General features: G+C 45.1%; 1 protein-coding gene across 1 annotated transcript in view; it reads right to left on the reverse strand.

Annotated features, from left to right (window-relative positions):
• Positions 1–277: 277 nt before the first annotated feature.
• Positions 278–15,532, reverse strand: part of cbln4 (cerebellin 4 precursor) — a 123,626-nt gene continuing 108,371 nt past the window's right edge. Inside the window, exon 3 of the mRNA XM_033041579.1 lies at positions 278–1,516. Within this exon, the coding sequence (XP_032897470.1) occupies positions 1,319–1,516 (198 nt within the window). The 3' untranslated portion in view covers positions 278–1,318. The remainder of the gene's footprint in view (positions 1,517–15,532) is intronic.

Here is a 15,532-nt window from a genome sequence, read left to right on the forward strand (position 1 = left end):
GACTTGCGACTCCTTCTCATGAGTTGTTCGGCAAAAACTATACAAAATATCTTGAATACATTTATTTGTTTCATGTTTATTCTGTTATGAAATGAACTGGACTGGAACTTACACTAGTGAGACACTCCATTAAATTAGTTACCTTACCTTACCATTATAATAATTGTAATAATCAACATGAAAATTCCACCCATGCCTCATCAGATGGGTAAGAAAATAAGTTTAATATGTCCATGTAAACTTGATAACAAAGAAAAAAATTGTTTGAGAATCTAAACATGGAACAATGAATCTTTATTGGTAATTGAGTCAAGCTTATTTCTCAAAAGCAGATGAGTCATGAACTGAAAGGAAATTGCAACAATAAACAGATTTGGGACAGCTTCAACCTTTTCCCACATGTTAACTCAATGTTTCATTGTTTCAAGCATACATGCAAGTGTCAGAAACAATGCTACCAGATGTGGCTATTTTTCACCACCCTCAACCTGCATCAATATGAAATTCTCTCTGATAATAAATGTCCTGAAGGCAGCATAACATCTGTACCATCAAGCAAAGATTGCAGTTCCACAGTCCTCTGCACTTATACTTGAATAAAATTTATAAAGTTCATTTGGTCTGGAATTATTTCACTTCAAAATAATAGAATCTTCAGGTAAAGTGCATTGAAAACTTAAAGCAACAATTCAGTTTCCAATATTAAGAATACATTATGCCAAAGTAGAGTTGTACATCTATTTCCATGTATTTTAAGGCAATGTTAGCATACATAGCATGGTAATGAGCATATTGCATCCCAAACCCACAATACATTTATGGTAAATTAGTATATTCTTTTCTCCTCATTCTGATATATTAAATAAGGGAACAAAATTTTAAGCCATTTTTAAATGTGTTTAATCTTATTGGCAAGGCTGTTAAAAGCAAAATAATATGTGTGAAGATACACAGACGTATCCAGTCCAAACAATTTGTCACTATTGTTGCAGGCAAATTGTTCCACTTTGATATCCACCGTAGCAAGGATGATTTCCCTTTCTTTACCATTCTCCACTGTAAGTCCTATCTCATTTTGCAGGTTTGAGATAAGAGGTTAAAAACGTTCCTTTCCTTCCATAGGTCTTTAAAGCGGTTTGAAAAAATACAGACAATTCAGATCCACCTGACTGTTTGTTTCGTACAACCAGATATAGTCCATATTAATACTTGGAACAATGATCCACAATTTTTAAATAATCCTCAAAAACAACATGTAGGACAATCAGTTTATATCAAGAAAATTACGTATGTGGATTGAAGGACATTCAGTAGGGCTTTACAGAGGGAAAACCAGGAAGCCAGAAAATGTTGAGTATTGCCATCCACCAACCAGGTTACCTTTCTCCAGTTTCAGATATGCCTTGTCTTCTTTGTCTAAATACAACAGGACTCCATTTGTGGCAGCTTCACGGGTCACATCCTTATCCCCAGCAAAGGCAGAAATGACCGGTTTACCATTAAGCATAAGATTGACCTATGATTCAAAAAGAAAAACAATTGTGTTACCATATGCCGATGAAACAAACATCATTATAAGCAAGGAAGCATACAGTATAACTGACTGATATGACTCAGCTACAATCCACAGTTTAATTTTTATAGAGCCGTATCTGATTACCACCTTATATCCATAAATAAAAACGTTTTTTTCTGTAGGAATCATCAGAAAATGGGTGAAATACAGTTCATATGTTTAAACACTTTCAATGTTTTAAGATGGTTACTAACCTTAACCCCATGGATCAGTTATACGCTGAATCATGGCAACATCCATTGTTATTCATGATCCTTATGCTGTTATCTTTCCAGTTGCTATGATATTGCTTTCTGTTAAACCAGTTCTGAACATCTTGTTAAAATCTTACAATTTATTATTATAGATAATTATATGGTGCACCTGCCTGCTGTGTTTTATTAAATTTGTGACAGACTAACAAAATGATATCACTCTCATGGAAGTTATACTTGATTGATCGACTGAAAGATACTACATTGAAACAGACCTCTTTGGGCCACCGAGTCCCCTCCCCCCCCACCGCACCCCTGACATTGATCATCCCTACACACAAGGGACAATTTACATAGGCCAATTAACCTACAAACCTGCACGCCTTTGAGATGCAGCTGGAAACTTGTGCACCCCGAGGAAATCCACGCGGTCAGAGGGAGAATGTGTGAACTCAACACATATAGTGCCTGAGGTCAGATTTAACCTGAGGCTCTGGTGCTGCGTGGCAGCATCTCTACCAGCTGCGCCAACGTGCCACCATACTTGATTTCACACTTTATTGTATCATATTCTGATTAATGTTCCTTGGTAAATTGTTTTGTGACAATCACAGGTTGCATTAATTCAAATGGTGGGTATCTAACAGTAAAGTGAGCACAAAACGTCACCCTTCTCATTCACAAACAAGTACACTTGTAACTAAAGACTGAGATTCATGTCTCAGATAAATTAATATGTTCAAGGTATCAGCTTTCATTCTTTAAAAATAATGCAATAGCTTCAAGAGTGAAATGTGCAATTGCTAAGGGCTACTTAATAAATCATTTGTAAATAGTCACTCATGAGTTAGGATTAAATTGCACAAAGTTTACTTCAATCGCTCACTGTGCATTAAGAAATGCAAGTGGTTAGAAATTCATCCCTGATCAGTAGCATTAAACAATCTATATGGTAGCAATAGCACATTTGGCTCTATCTTAGAAACTCATCTCTTAATTCATTGGAATATTCTTCAGAGGCAGTGAACAATGGACTGAAATGATCATTAGTGTATGGTAATACAAACCAGCAGGGATACATTTCTTGGTAAGGGCATCCCATAAAATGTCAAATTATGGTGGAGAAACACATATATTTAAACGTTTTCTTTAGTAGTAAATTTAAAAAGAGGATAATGACAAGATACATAATTAAAAGCATTTATCCAGTAGTCACCTTCTTCCCATTGTGTAGTGACTGAAACTGCGCACAACACTCTAACTGTGGTTTTTTTTAAAAAGTTGTACCATAAGCTCCATGTTCTTATATTCTGTGCCATAATTAATGAAGGTAAATAATCTATATGCCTTATTCCCCATTTTATCGACGTGCTGCCATCTTCGCGGATCTTTAGACTTGAGCATCAATGTTGCTCTCAGTTCTCCCGAGTGTGCCACCATTCATTATGGATGTCCGACCCTTATTTCTCCTCCTAAAGTTCATTAGGCTTGAAGAACCAAATGGCCTACTCCTGCACCTATTTTTCTATCTCACACTTACCAGCATTGAATTCCACCTGCCACATTATCATAAATTATCAATGGATGCATCCTTTAAGGAGGAAGCATGAGTGGCATTGGCACATTGCAGGAGAATGTCATGAACAGATGGCATAATAAATGTAGATAATTGTATTTACTCTATACATTATGAATGAAGTGTGCTTTTGGAAAATAGATGCTCGGTTATATTTTGTATTTAATATCATGTCTATCGTTCTTTTAGCACAAAGGATTCTTATGTTACTGATCAGTGAGATTAGTATTAGTCTGCCATCATCAGCTGCAGAAAGGGAACTGGAGGAACACCAACAGCAACTGGTGGAAAAGCTGAAAGAAGGCTATTCAGTTTAATCTTTCCTCAGATGTCAAACACTTCACCACAGAAATCAAGCTGGTGAGCTGTCATTAAGGCAATAAAAAGACTATTAAATATACACAGGTAGACAAAAATGCTGGGGAAACTCAGCGGGTGAGGCAGCATCTGTGGAGCGAAGGAAATAGGCAACGTTTTGGGTAGAGACCCTTCTTCAGACTGGCGAAGGAAATAGGCAACGTTTTGGGTAGAGACCCTTCTTCAGACTATTCTACCTTCGATTTTCCAACATCTGCAGTTCCTTCTTAAACATTAAATATACACAGATGTTTTTAGAATGCCAACATACATGAACCATACATTTCTATACATTAAAGATAGACACAAAATGCTGGAGCAACTCAGTGGGTCAGGCAACATGTCTGGAGAAAAGGAATAGGTGACATTTCAGGTTGACACCCTTCTGACCCAAACAGTCACCTATTCCTTTTCTCCAGAGATGCTGCATGGGCCACCAAGTTGCTCCAGCATTTTTGTGTCTATCTTCAGTGTAAACCAGCATCCTCTGCTCCTTCCCACACATTCCCAAACATTACATCCTTCATCTGAAATTTATTTTTCCTACTTAGATAACTTGCCTATATCACTCTGCATGCTCCTTGTTTTCTTCTTACACATCCTAGCAAAATTGGTTCATGTACACACGTCATTAATGTTGCTTGTAAATAGCTGAGGTCCCAGAACTGATAACTGAGGCAGCCTATTAGTTATAGTCAAGTCAAGTCAATAGAGTTTATTGTCATATGTCCCAGATAGGACAATAAAATTCTTGCTTTGTATCAGCACAACGGAATATAGCTTGCCAAGATGAAAATGACCTGCTTCTCCTGTGTTCATTTTCTGTTTGGTAGTCCTGATTTAGGTTATCCAATCTTCCTGAAGAAGGACAGCCACTTTAACCAGCCAACTGCCCCCCAAAGAGTTTTGGCTTTCACAAAAAAACAACATCAGTTGAGAGAATTTCAATGAATATATATGCATGACTTCAATTCACAGCAGGCAGTGAAGAAAGCAAATGGAGTTGGCCTTTATAACAAGAGGAATCGAATATAGGAGGAAAGAGGTCATTCTGCAGTTGTACAGAGCCCTAGTGAGACCACACCTGGAGTATTGTGCGCAGTTTTGGTCCCCTAATTTGAGGAAGGACATTCTTGCTATTGAGGGAGTGCAGCGTAGGTTTACAAGGTTAATTCCCGGGATGGCGGGACTGTCATATGCTGAGAGAATGGAGCAGCTGGGCTTGTACACTCTGGAGTTTAGAAGGATGAGAGGAAATCTCATTGAAACATATAAGATTGTTAAGGGCTTGGACACACTAGAGGCAGGAAATGCGTTCCTGATGTTGGGGGAGGCCAGAATCAGGGGCCACAGTTTAAGAATAAGGAGTAAGCCATTTAGAACGGAGACGAGGAAACACTTTTTCTCACAGAGTGGTAAGTGTGGAGGTAGGTTCTCTGGATGCTTTCAAGAGAGAGCTAGAGAGGGCTCTTAAAGATAGCGGAGTCATGGGATATGGGGGGAAGGCAGGAACTGGGTACTGATTGGGGATGATCAGCCATGATCACATTGAATGGCGGTGCTGGCTCGAAGGGCCAAATGGCCTGCTCCTGCACCTATTGTCTATTGTCTAATTGTGGATTTTCTGCAAGGGTATAGCTCAGCACTGTCAATGATTGGAAGGTGAAGGAGCATTGTTGGTGCAATCCTGAAGTTTCTATCAATATATTTTATTCCTAAAATAAGGGGTCATCCATTGAGATCTGAGACAAGGGAAAATTCCCCAGCCAATACAGTTTTTGGAAGGGCAGTCCAGAGTATATTCAAGGCAGAGACCGATAGATTTTTCAATAGTAATGGAGGCAAGGATGCTGCGCTTGGCTGAAGGTACCCACAGGGCGCCACGGCCTTCAGGGCAGCCGAGGCGGAGCGGCGACGGAAAGGTCTCGGCAAGCAGGCCCCACCATCACCACTGGTCCCTCTTGTTCTCAGCAGCCCCCCCATGCCAGGTTCCCTCATTATTCTCGGTGACCCCCCCCCCTTGCCAGGTCCCCTTTATTCTTCGCAACACGGCCATTCCACCTCCACCCCCAGGGACTCCGACCTCGATATTACACGTCCCTCCTCGTTCTTGGCGGTTTGGTCAATGCCGGCGGCTCGGGCCCGTGTTCAGAGTCCACATTGTGTGAGAAGGGGAGAGAGGGGAGGAGAAGGAGAGAGAAGGGGGGAGAAGGGGGGAGAAGGGGAGAGAAGGGGGGGAGAAGAGGATAAAAGGGGGGAGAAGGGGAGAGAAGGGGGGGAGAAGGAGCGGAGACACTTTTAAGAAGTATAATAAAATTTAGCGGGCATTTTACCTACCGGTAAAGTGTCCCTAGTCCTGAAAACTCCAATGAGTCAGCGAAGGAGATTGTCTACGGCTGCCTTTGACTGCCTGTAACTAAATAGCGATCCCACTCCACTGCACTACGAGTCAACAAGAACCATGCCGAGCAAATTTTACTCGCGGAAAAATTTTCAACATGCTGAAAAATTTCCCACGACCTGGCTGAGGCCACGAGTATTCGGGAACTTCCCTCGAGCATGAAGGAGAGTTCCAGCGACCTCATAGGACCTCCTAGGACCATGTGTTGACCATGCTGCGAGTTTGAAGGTCGAAGACACTGTAGATGTTCCTTTAACATAGTGACCTCACCACTACTAACCACTCCCTATATCCCAAGTATAAATGTAACCTCCCCACCCCTTGATCTCTCTCTAGCTCGTGTGACGGACCACGTACAGCTAGTGCAGTAATGAATGTGAGTTATAACAATAAAAGCAGTAAAGACTACTGTGCGTTATTGTAGCTCTTTACATGGTGTCACAATAGTGGCTCTACGTCTCTACGTCTCCTATTCTCTTGCTATCCTGTTTTTTTTATTTGACCCAGTAACCTACCCTTCTCTACCTCTCGTGCCATGGCTACCTCGTGCCGCAAACCTGATCCTCTTGTCTTCGACTCGGACATTGCCCACCGTTGGGATGTCTTTAGACGCGACTTTCAGCACTACGTGACGATTGCCCATCCCGCAGCCACCGCCGAGATGCGGGCGTCCCTACTCCTCAACATTGCCGGCCCCGCCGCCCTGGAACGGTCTGAGTCGTTTGTCTATGCTGCGGGTGAAGATGAGCGAGACCCGGTATGTCTTATGGCTAAATTCACCGCAATGTGCGACGTCCCCACTAACTGTATTCTCGCACGTTATAAGATGTTCAATCGGCGCCAGGTCGTTGGCGAGTCCGTTGATAACTACATCGCCGCGTTGAGACACATGGCCAGACGTTGTCGCCTGGACGCTCTCACACCAGACCAAGTGACCAGGGATATTCTTGTATATGGCCTTTTAGACTATAAGCTTAGGGCTGAACTTCTGCGTAAGCCCGACCTGTCCTTAGACGAGGCTCTACACGCCGCCCGCATGGCTGAGGCGGTGGACTCGGCTTCGCCGCCGGCCGGTCATGACATCAACTTTGCCAGTGCTACCGCCCGCCGGCGGAACACTGGCCCGCCACGGCAACAGGTCTCTCCTGCACCCGGCGTCGCCAGCCCACGGCGTTGCCCTAACTGTAACTTTTCCTCCCATCAGTTCAATGTGTGCCCAGCGTTGGGAAAGACATGCAACTTTTGCAGAAAATTAAACCATTTCTCTGCAGCCTGCCGCTCCAAGGGCAGGCCAGTCCCCGCACCACGGAGAATGTTAAACAACATTGCACAGGCTGATAGCGAGTTCGATTCCCAACACGAGCCCGAAGATTTACCTTTGTCTGATACTAGTTCCCCCTCCCAAGGGGAGGCGGGCATCTTTTCGATCTTAGATGCACATGCCCTGATAGCAGACCCTTCGGTTAGGGTTACTGTTAATGGTTCGACCTTCACTGCGAAACTAGACACGGGGGCAGTTACGAATGTAATGTCAACAAGCCTATTCAAAAAGATTAGGACCGATGAGAAAGTCACTGTTGACAACTCCCGCCTACATGCTTACGGGGGAGGGCTTCTCGTTCCCGTGGGAAAGGCAACCCTGCACTGCAAGATCCTGAAGGCCTCTCGGCCCCTCACTTTTTATCTGCTAGACTCTGACAGCGTCACCTTGCTGGGTGCCCGGGCGTGTCAGGACCTCGGCCTGGTCTCCTTTCACCGTGACATACACCTGGTGCGGACCCTCATGGACCCCCTGCTGGAATACCCCGACCGCTTCGACGACAAGCTGGGCAAGCTGCCCAGCTGCTACAAGATTGTCGTCGACCCCGATGTTGAACCTGTGATCCGCCCGCCACACCGCGTCTCCTTCGCCATGAAGGACAAGGTGGAATCAACGCTGCGCGACATGGTCACCTGGGGCATTCTCAAAGAGGTGAGCGATCCCACCCGGTGGGTCTCCACCATGGTCGTTGCCGCCAAAAAGGACAAAAGTGAAATCCGCATTTGTATCAACCCCAAGGACCTGAACCTGGCGATCAAACGACCGCACTACCCTATGCGAACTGTAGAGGACGTCGCTGCACAGGTCGGTCCGGCCACTGTCTTTTCTGTCCTCGACGCCAAGAGCTCGTTCTGGCAGATACCGCTTGACGAGCGATCCTCCTACTTGACCACCTTCAGCACGCCTTTTGGACGTTTCCGTTTCCTCCGCATGCCATTCGGGATCAACTCCGCCAGCGAGGTGTTCCAGCGGACCATGGAGCAGCTGTTTGCCGGTCTGCCGTGTGCCATAATCGTGGACGACATCCTGGTCTACGGGAAGGACGTAGCCGAGCATGATCTCCACCTTCGCCTGGTCCTCGACCGGGCTCGCGATATAAACCTCAAGCTCAACCCCAAGAAGTGCCGTTTCCGCGTCCCGGAGGTCACGTATGTGGGGCACGTTTTCACCGCCTCCGGTCTGAAGCCCGACCCGCAGAAAACTGCTGCCGTCTCCAGTATGTCTTCGCCCGCCGACGTGCCAAGCCTGCAGCGCTTCCTCGGCATGGTCAATTACCTGGGGAAGTTCATCCCCGACCTCAGCGAAATGAGCGCTCCTTTGAGGGAACTGACCAAGAAGGACGTTGCCTGGGTTTGGTTCCCGCACCATCAGTCGGCTTTCGAAGCCCTGAAGTCCCAGTTGGTCCGAGCACCTACTCTTAAATTTTTCGACCTGAAGCGCCCCATCGTTCTGACTTGCGATGCCTCGAAGTTCGGCCTCGGTGCCGCCTGCCTGCAGCTCTACGACAAGCTGCAGCTACCCGTCTCCTACGCTTCCCGCACCATGACCCCTGCTGAGCAGCGCTATGCTCAGATCGAGAAGGAGCTCCTGGCCGTGGTGTTTGCCTGCTCGAAGTTCAAGGATTACATCCTGGGAAACGACTTCCTTATCGAGACTGACCACCAGCCGCTGGTCACCATCCTAAACAAGCCGATTCACGCCGCCTCATCCCGCCTGCAGCGTATGATGCTGCAGCTTCAACGCTTCACCTTTCAGATTGTGTACCGCAAGGGCAAGGACATGTTTGTGGCCGATACGCTGTCTCGTGCACCCCTGGTATCCACTGCCCGTCACCCGTACGAGTCCTCCGACCTGATGGTGCTTAACCTTAACATTGTGCCTTCTCAGCAGATGCAATCCCTGGTCAAGCACACTGCCCTGGATCCTGCCCTGCAGCAGCTTGCCGACGTCATCAGGCAGGGCTGGCCAGACCGTCGCTCATCTCTACCTGCCGGTGCTGATCCGTACTTCCTGGTCCGCGATGAGCTTGTCCTGCACGACGGCGTGGTGGTGAAGGGTCACAAAGTGGTCGTGCCCGCTGCGCTGCATGCTCACTACTTCGAATCCGCCCACCGCGGTCATCCTGGGGCCGAAGCCACTCTGTCACACGCCCAGAGTCAATTCTACTGGCCCGGCATGGCCGATTACATCCGGGACAGGGTCTCCGCCTGCGCTACCTGCAATAGCCTTGCTCCCCGTCCGCAACGCCAGCCACTTCTGCAACAGCCTGCCCCTGAACTTCCATGGATGGCCCTCGCCACTGACATTTTCGAGTGGCGTGGAAAGCACTTTCTGGTCCTTGTGGATTCCTATTCCAGCTGGTTCGAAGTTGATCAGCTGCACTCCCTCTCCTCTTCGGCCGTCATCGGGAAACTGCGCCGCCACTTCGCCACCTTCGGCTCCCCGGCTACCCTCCAATCTGACAACGGCAGCCAGTTCACCAGTGCCGAGTTCCGGGGGTTCGCTGCCAGCTGGAACTTTCGCCATTTCACCAGCAGTCCTGAATACCCGCAGAGTAACGGCCTGGCGGAGCGCGCTGTCCGCAGTGCCAAGGACTTGCTGGAACATTGTAGAGTGTCCGAATCCGATTTTTACTTAGCTCTTCTTAATATCCGCAACATCTCCCGCGACCCTGCCCTGGGCTCGCCAGCCAACCGGCTGATGTCTCGCACTACGAGACCTCCGCTCCCTGTCACCCAGCGGTCACTCGTGCCTTCTCCCCTAAAGCCTGCTGCTGTCCAGGAGCGCATTGCTCACAAGCACGAAGTGCAGAAGCGCTCCCACGACCAGTCATGCCGCCCCCTTCCGCGTCTGTTCCCCGGCCAAGTCGTCCGGATGCAGTCCCCCTCCGGTCCCTCTAAGCTTGCCACCGTTGTCGGTGATGCTGGATCGCCGCGCTCCTACCTTGTCGACCACGACGGCACAATTTACAGGCGGACCCGCCAACATCTCCGTCCCGTCAACGAGCCTCCTCCGCCTCCCGCTGTCCCCTTCTGCCCTCCCCTGCCCGAAACACTGCCTGCCGCCCCTCGCATGCCTCGGTCCCTGCCTTCCCAGCTCTCTCATCCTCACTCGCCGCCTGCTTCCCCTGGCTCGCCTGCCCGTACACCCGATTCTGCCGCTATTTCCCCGCCTCTGCCTCCGCCTGCTCTTTCTACTCCCGGCTCCCCGGCTCCTTTCCCCGCCTCGGCTGCTGCTCTTCCTGTAGAGGGAGGAGATGGCGAGCTGCGGACCCGGTCCGGTCGACTGGTTAAGCCGCCGGTTCGTTATGGTGATTTTGCTTAGCTGTATGCTCCTCTGTTTGTTTAACTGTTTGCCTGCCTGCTCGTAGCGCATGAGACGTGGTCCCTAGGTCACTACTGTATTGTTTGTTTCCAAGGGAAAGGATGTAGATGTTCCTTTAACATAGTGACCTCACCACTACTAACCACTCCCTATATCCCAAGTATAAATGTAACCTCCCCACCCCTTGATCTCTCTCTAGCTCGTGTGACGGACCACGTACAGCTAGTGCAGTAATGAATGTGAGTTATAACAATAAAAGCAGTAAAGACTACTGTGCGTTATTGTAGCTCTTTACAGACACTCTTCTAAACTCGCAGATTAGGTCGCCCAAGTGGGACAACCCCTTAAGGGTACTTTGTAACTTTGTCGGCACCTTCTGGCAACTCTTTTGTGTACTGTGCATGCAAAAACAAATTATTTCACTGTACCTCCACAGTGCATATGGCTAAAAAATGGCACTGAACTTGGACATTACTTATGACCTTACAAAATGGTGGAATAGGCATGAAGACCTAAATGACCTGCTATTGCTTATATTTCCAAGCTCCTTATGTTCTTATTAAATTATTCTCTATGCTTTTCAAAGCCAGATGTGAATGCTGTTCAGACACCCATTGTTGGTGGGATTAGCCTTGATGTTGTGGTTCATCCTTTCTTGCAACATTTACTTGGGTGGCCATTTTAGGAGAAAGGGAGTTGCCACCAATTCCTTCATAAAACTCCATCATGAAAATTCCAAAGAAATGTCTAATTTCCTGCATCAAAAGTGACATAAACATCAGATGGAGAGAAGCACTCTTATTTTAAGTAATCGTGATTCTGTTGAAATCTAAAATGTTACGACCTCCCAGTAATGTTATGGATGGGGGTCTCATTAGTCCTCTAATATTTGTACCATGGAGGACACATCCCAAAATATTTGTCAGAAACATTGTGGTATATGCAGTGTTTCTAAACACTGTCTAAATGTCTGTACCATGTAGAACATGTCCCAAAACATAAAGTAGAAAGATTGCAATACGTGCAGCGATTCTAAAGAACAATGAATAAATATTCTAAAAATAAATATTAAAAAATACACAAGCTATCTATCTGTCTTCATGATCAGTTTTGCTCCAACTGATAACTACAGTCGACTTACCATTTCTCTCTGCACTTGCATTACAAGATAAAAGACCACTGGCTAGAAACTCATTCCTGGTCAGCAGCGCGAAACATATCATATAATACTTTGCATTCTGCTTTCAAAACCTTGCTCCTTTGATGCTGCCATACTGGGCATTTCATGCTACTGACTGAGAATGAATTATGAGGTTGTGACCTAGAAATTTAATCGCTTAGTACATTTTTTATGCACTATGGGATTAATGTGCAGCATAAAATCAATGGAAAAATGCGATCAGGAACTGATAGTGCTTCATGTAATTTTCAATTATGCGATTCCATGCTTGTAACAGGTGCATAGACACAGCAGAGCACAGCGAGGCGATGTCAATTATCACATGGTGCCCAATTGCTACTTTCCCTGTAAAAATGAATTACTGTGTGCAGTCAGCACACACTGAGTGCATATGCAGGAATGCAACTCTCAGCTGTGGGGCAATGCTTGCAGCAGTGCATTCAAAGTTGTAAGCTTGTTTGAGATAAGTTCACAGTGTTGAATGCAGCTGCTTTAAGTCAGTGAGACTCTTTAGACTTTAGGCTTTAGAGATACAGCGCGGAAACAGGCTCTTCGGCCTACCAAGTCCCCACTGACCAGAAATCACCATGTACACTAACCTACACACACTGGGGATAATTTTACAATTTACCAAAGCCGTGTCATGTCTTTGGATTGTGGGAGGTAACCGGACCACACAGAGAAAACCCACACAATCACAGGGGGAATGTACAGACTCCGTACAGACAGCGCCCAGAATCAGGATCGAACCCGGCTCTTTGGCTTCATAAGGCGGCATCTCCACTATTGTGCCATGGTGCTGCCCGCAGCTTGACACTGTACCACTCTTGGAACAATGTTTGCAGTCTGAGCCACCTGTGACTGTACCATCAGTGGGACAGTAGTGGGGGTGCATGTATGTGTTCATCCTGAGAGAGGTGAGGTGATTCATACTCAGCAACCCCTCTGTCATTCCCAGGCAGCGCATCAGCTGTGTGTGTAACTCAAAGCATTAGCCCAAGATACATTTGTCACGACTTTATACAGTAGCAACAAGCTGAACTTAGAGGGAAGAAATGAGAGTTGTCACTCAAGATCTCATTTATTCGGCAGCTCCTCTATGTTTTGGAACAGAGGCTATGCCCTCTGCCATTGGTTTGGTCCGTGAATGCAGACAGTGTACTGGTCACCATTTCCTTGCTGAAAAGCATGGGCTCCCACCCCCATAGATAGAATTGTAAGACTGAAGTTGAACTCTTAATGCTGTGAACATCTCACGAAAATCAAACAAAGCCCCAAACATTTAGGTGTACTAACAAACTTCACCTGTAGGTTACCACATTGTGGTCTTCATGTGAGCTCTCTGTCACAGAGTTTTTACATGTGACAATAGACTCACACGAGACCCCAAGTCTGGGTGCAGACTATTCAGGGGTGGAGAATCACCATGTGTCGATCAAAACCTCTGAACCCACAACATTTCAGGAATCGAGCTGATGGAATGAGTGACACGTTGATCTTGTTGAAATCTACATTTCTTTTTAAATGGCATGACATAGTCGATGGTATTTCTGTTAGCCTAAGTGGCTAAAACCAAGGTTCACAATCACAAAATAAGGGATTGGTCATTTTGGACAGAGAGAAGAAATGTTTTCACTCAGAGGTGAGTGATTGTTTTGGAATTCTCAACCTGAGGGTTTCTGTGAGAGCAGCCATTGAGTATAAAGCAATAGATTTTTTAGATATGAAAGGCATCAGAGGTAAGTGGAGCACATGGCCACGTTTTCATCAATGCAACCACATCAGCATGGGAATTATGGCTTTGTAGTAAACTTATCCAACAAGGGTTAGTCATAGAGTCATCAAGTGATACAGCGTGGAAACAGATACTTCGGCACAACTTGCCCTCACCAGCCAAAATGTCCCAGCTACACTAGTTCCACCAGCCTGCTTTTGGCCCATATCCCTCCAAACCTGTCCTATCCATGTACTTCTAACTGTTTCCTAGGATTGTCAGTAGGATACTCCCCACCTCAACTACCTCCTCTGGCAGCTTGTTCCATACATCCACCAGCCTTTGTGTGAAAAAGTTACCCCTCAGATTCCTATTAAATCTTTTCCCCTTCACCTTAAACCCATGTGCTCTGGTCTTCGATTCACCTACTCTGGGCAAGAAACTCTGTGCATTTACCCGGTCTATTCCTCTCATGAATTTACAATTCCTCTAATGATTTTATGTTACTTTATTTTAATGTGTCAATATATTTGTACCCACATGAAAGTCTCATGCCGAATAGAATATGCAGCAACTAACAAATATATTTCATATATGAGCATTCCATGTAATTGCGCCCATCATAATCCTTCACACTTGTGAAATAATTCCAGGTAGTTTCTTACATAAATTGTCAGAAGGGGTTAAAGTGGGATTTAAAAACCTGACATGCCATTGATTTTCACTTTTGGAGTTACAATTGAAGGGTGCACAGAGGTGAATAATAATAGCCTGCTTTGTCATGTCTGCATGCCAGCCTTGAAATTAATTTGCAATCAACAGTGCTAAATATTCTATAGGGTGGCATCTATGCATTGTGATTTGTCTCCAAAATTCAATCTATTGATGTTATATTACAGCAGGTTTAATGTTATTAACAAGCTGTGCATTTCAAGGCAATTGATGCTGCCATTTCATTTGAGATTTCACAATCTATTATAACCTCAAATTAAGTTTAATTTCTTCAGCTCTCAGTAGAAAATACTTTGATGGTAGGGACTCTGAGTTGGATAAGTGAATTACTTTCTGCCAAACAGGATCAAAACTCCACAATAGTACAATAAGCACAAATGCATCTAACCAAATAATAAATCCTACTTTTATCCTCCACACCAATAAATTATTACCATAACTTTTTATTTTTCCACTTAATCCATAGCACATCGGGCTACTCTTGGAGTTTTTAAATTATAGATATTTATAGGGTTTTGACATTTATATTTTACTCTGTCATTATGCTGCATAATAATTGTTTATTTTGGTCATATTTCCTTCTTAAACTTAAATATTTATAGTTTCCCCTATATAATAGATGGTTTCATATTTAATATTAATGGTCTCCATCATAGTTACCTGCTTAGTTGTTATCATTTGTTTCAATCCAATCATTCTACTCTTTTAAAAAAAAATGTATAATATAAAGTTGCAAAGATGTCAGATGAACAATAAATCAGCAAGAAAACAATGGCAAAAAGCATTGATTTATTAATTAAATAACTGATATTTCTTAGAAAATAAATCAAGCTTCAAACATTTTGGCAAATCTATGACAAATCTTTATACTACTGTCCTGCAAATATTTCTTGGCAGCAATCTACTCTTTAATCACAATCACAATATCACAATAATACTTTATTAGCCAAGTATGTTTTGCAACATACGAGGAATTTATTTTGCCAAGTTAGTCATACAATAAGTTAGTCATACAACAGAACACACAAAACACATTTTAACATCAACATCCGCCACAGTGACTCCTCCACATTCCTCACTGTGATGGAAGGCGAAAAAAAAAGTTCAATCACTTCCCTTGTTTGGGTCAGGGGCCTCGAGCCCTCTGTTGACGGGAC

The sequence above is a fragment of the Amblyraja radiata genome, chromosome 23 (genome assembly GCF_010909765.2).
Source record: "Amblyraja radiata isolate CabotCenter1 chromosome 23, sAmbRad1.1.pri, whole genome shotgun sequence".
NCBI classification, from domain to species: Eukaryota; Metazoa; Chordata; class Chondrichthyes; order Rajiformes; family Rajidae; genus Amblyraja; species Amblyraja radiata.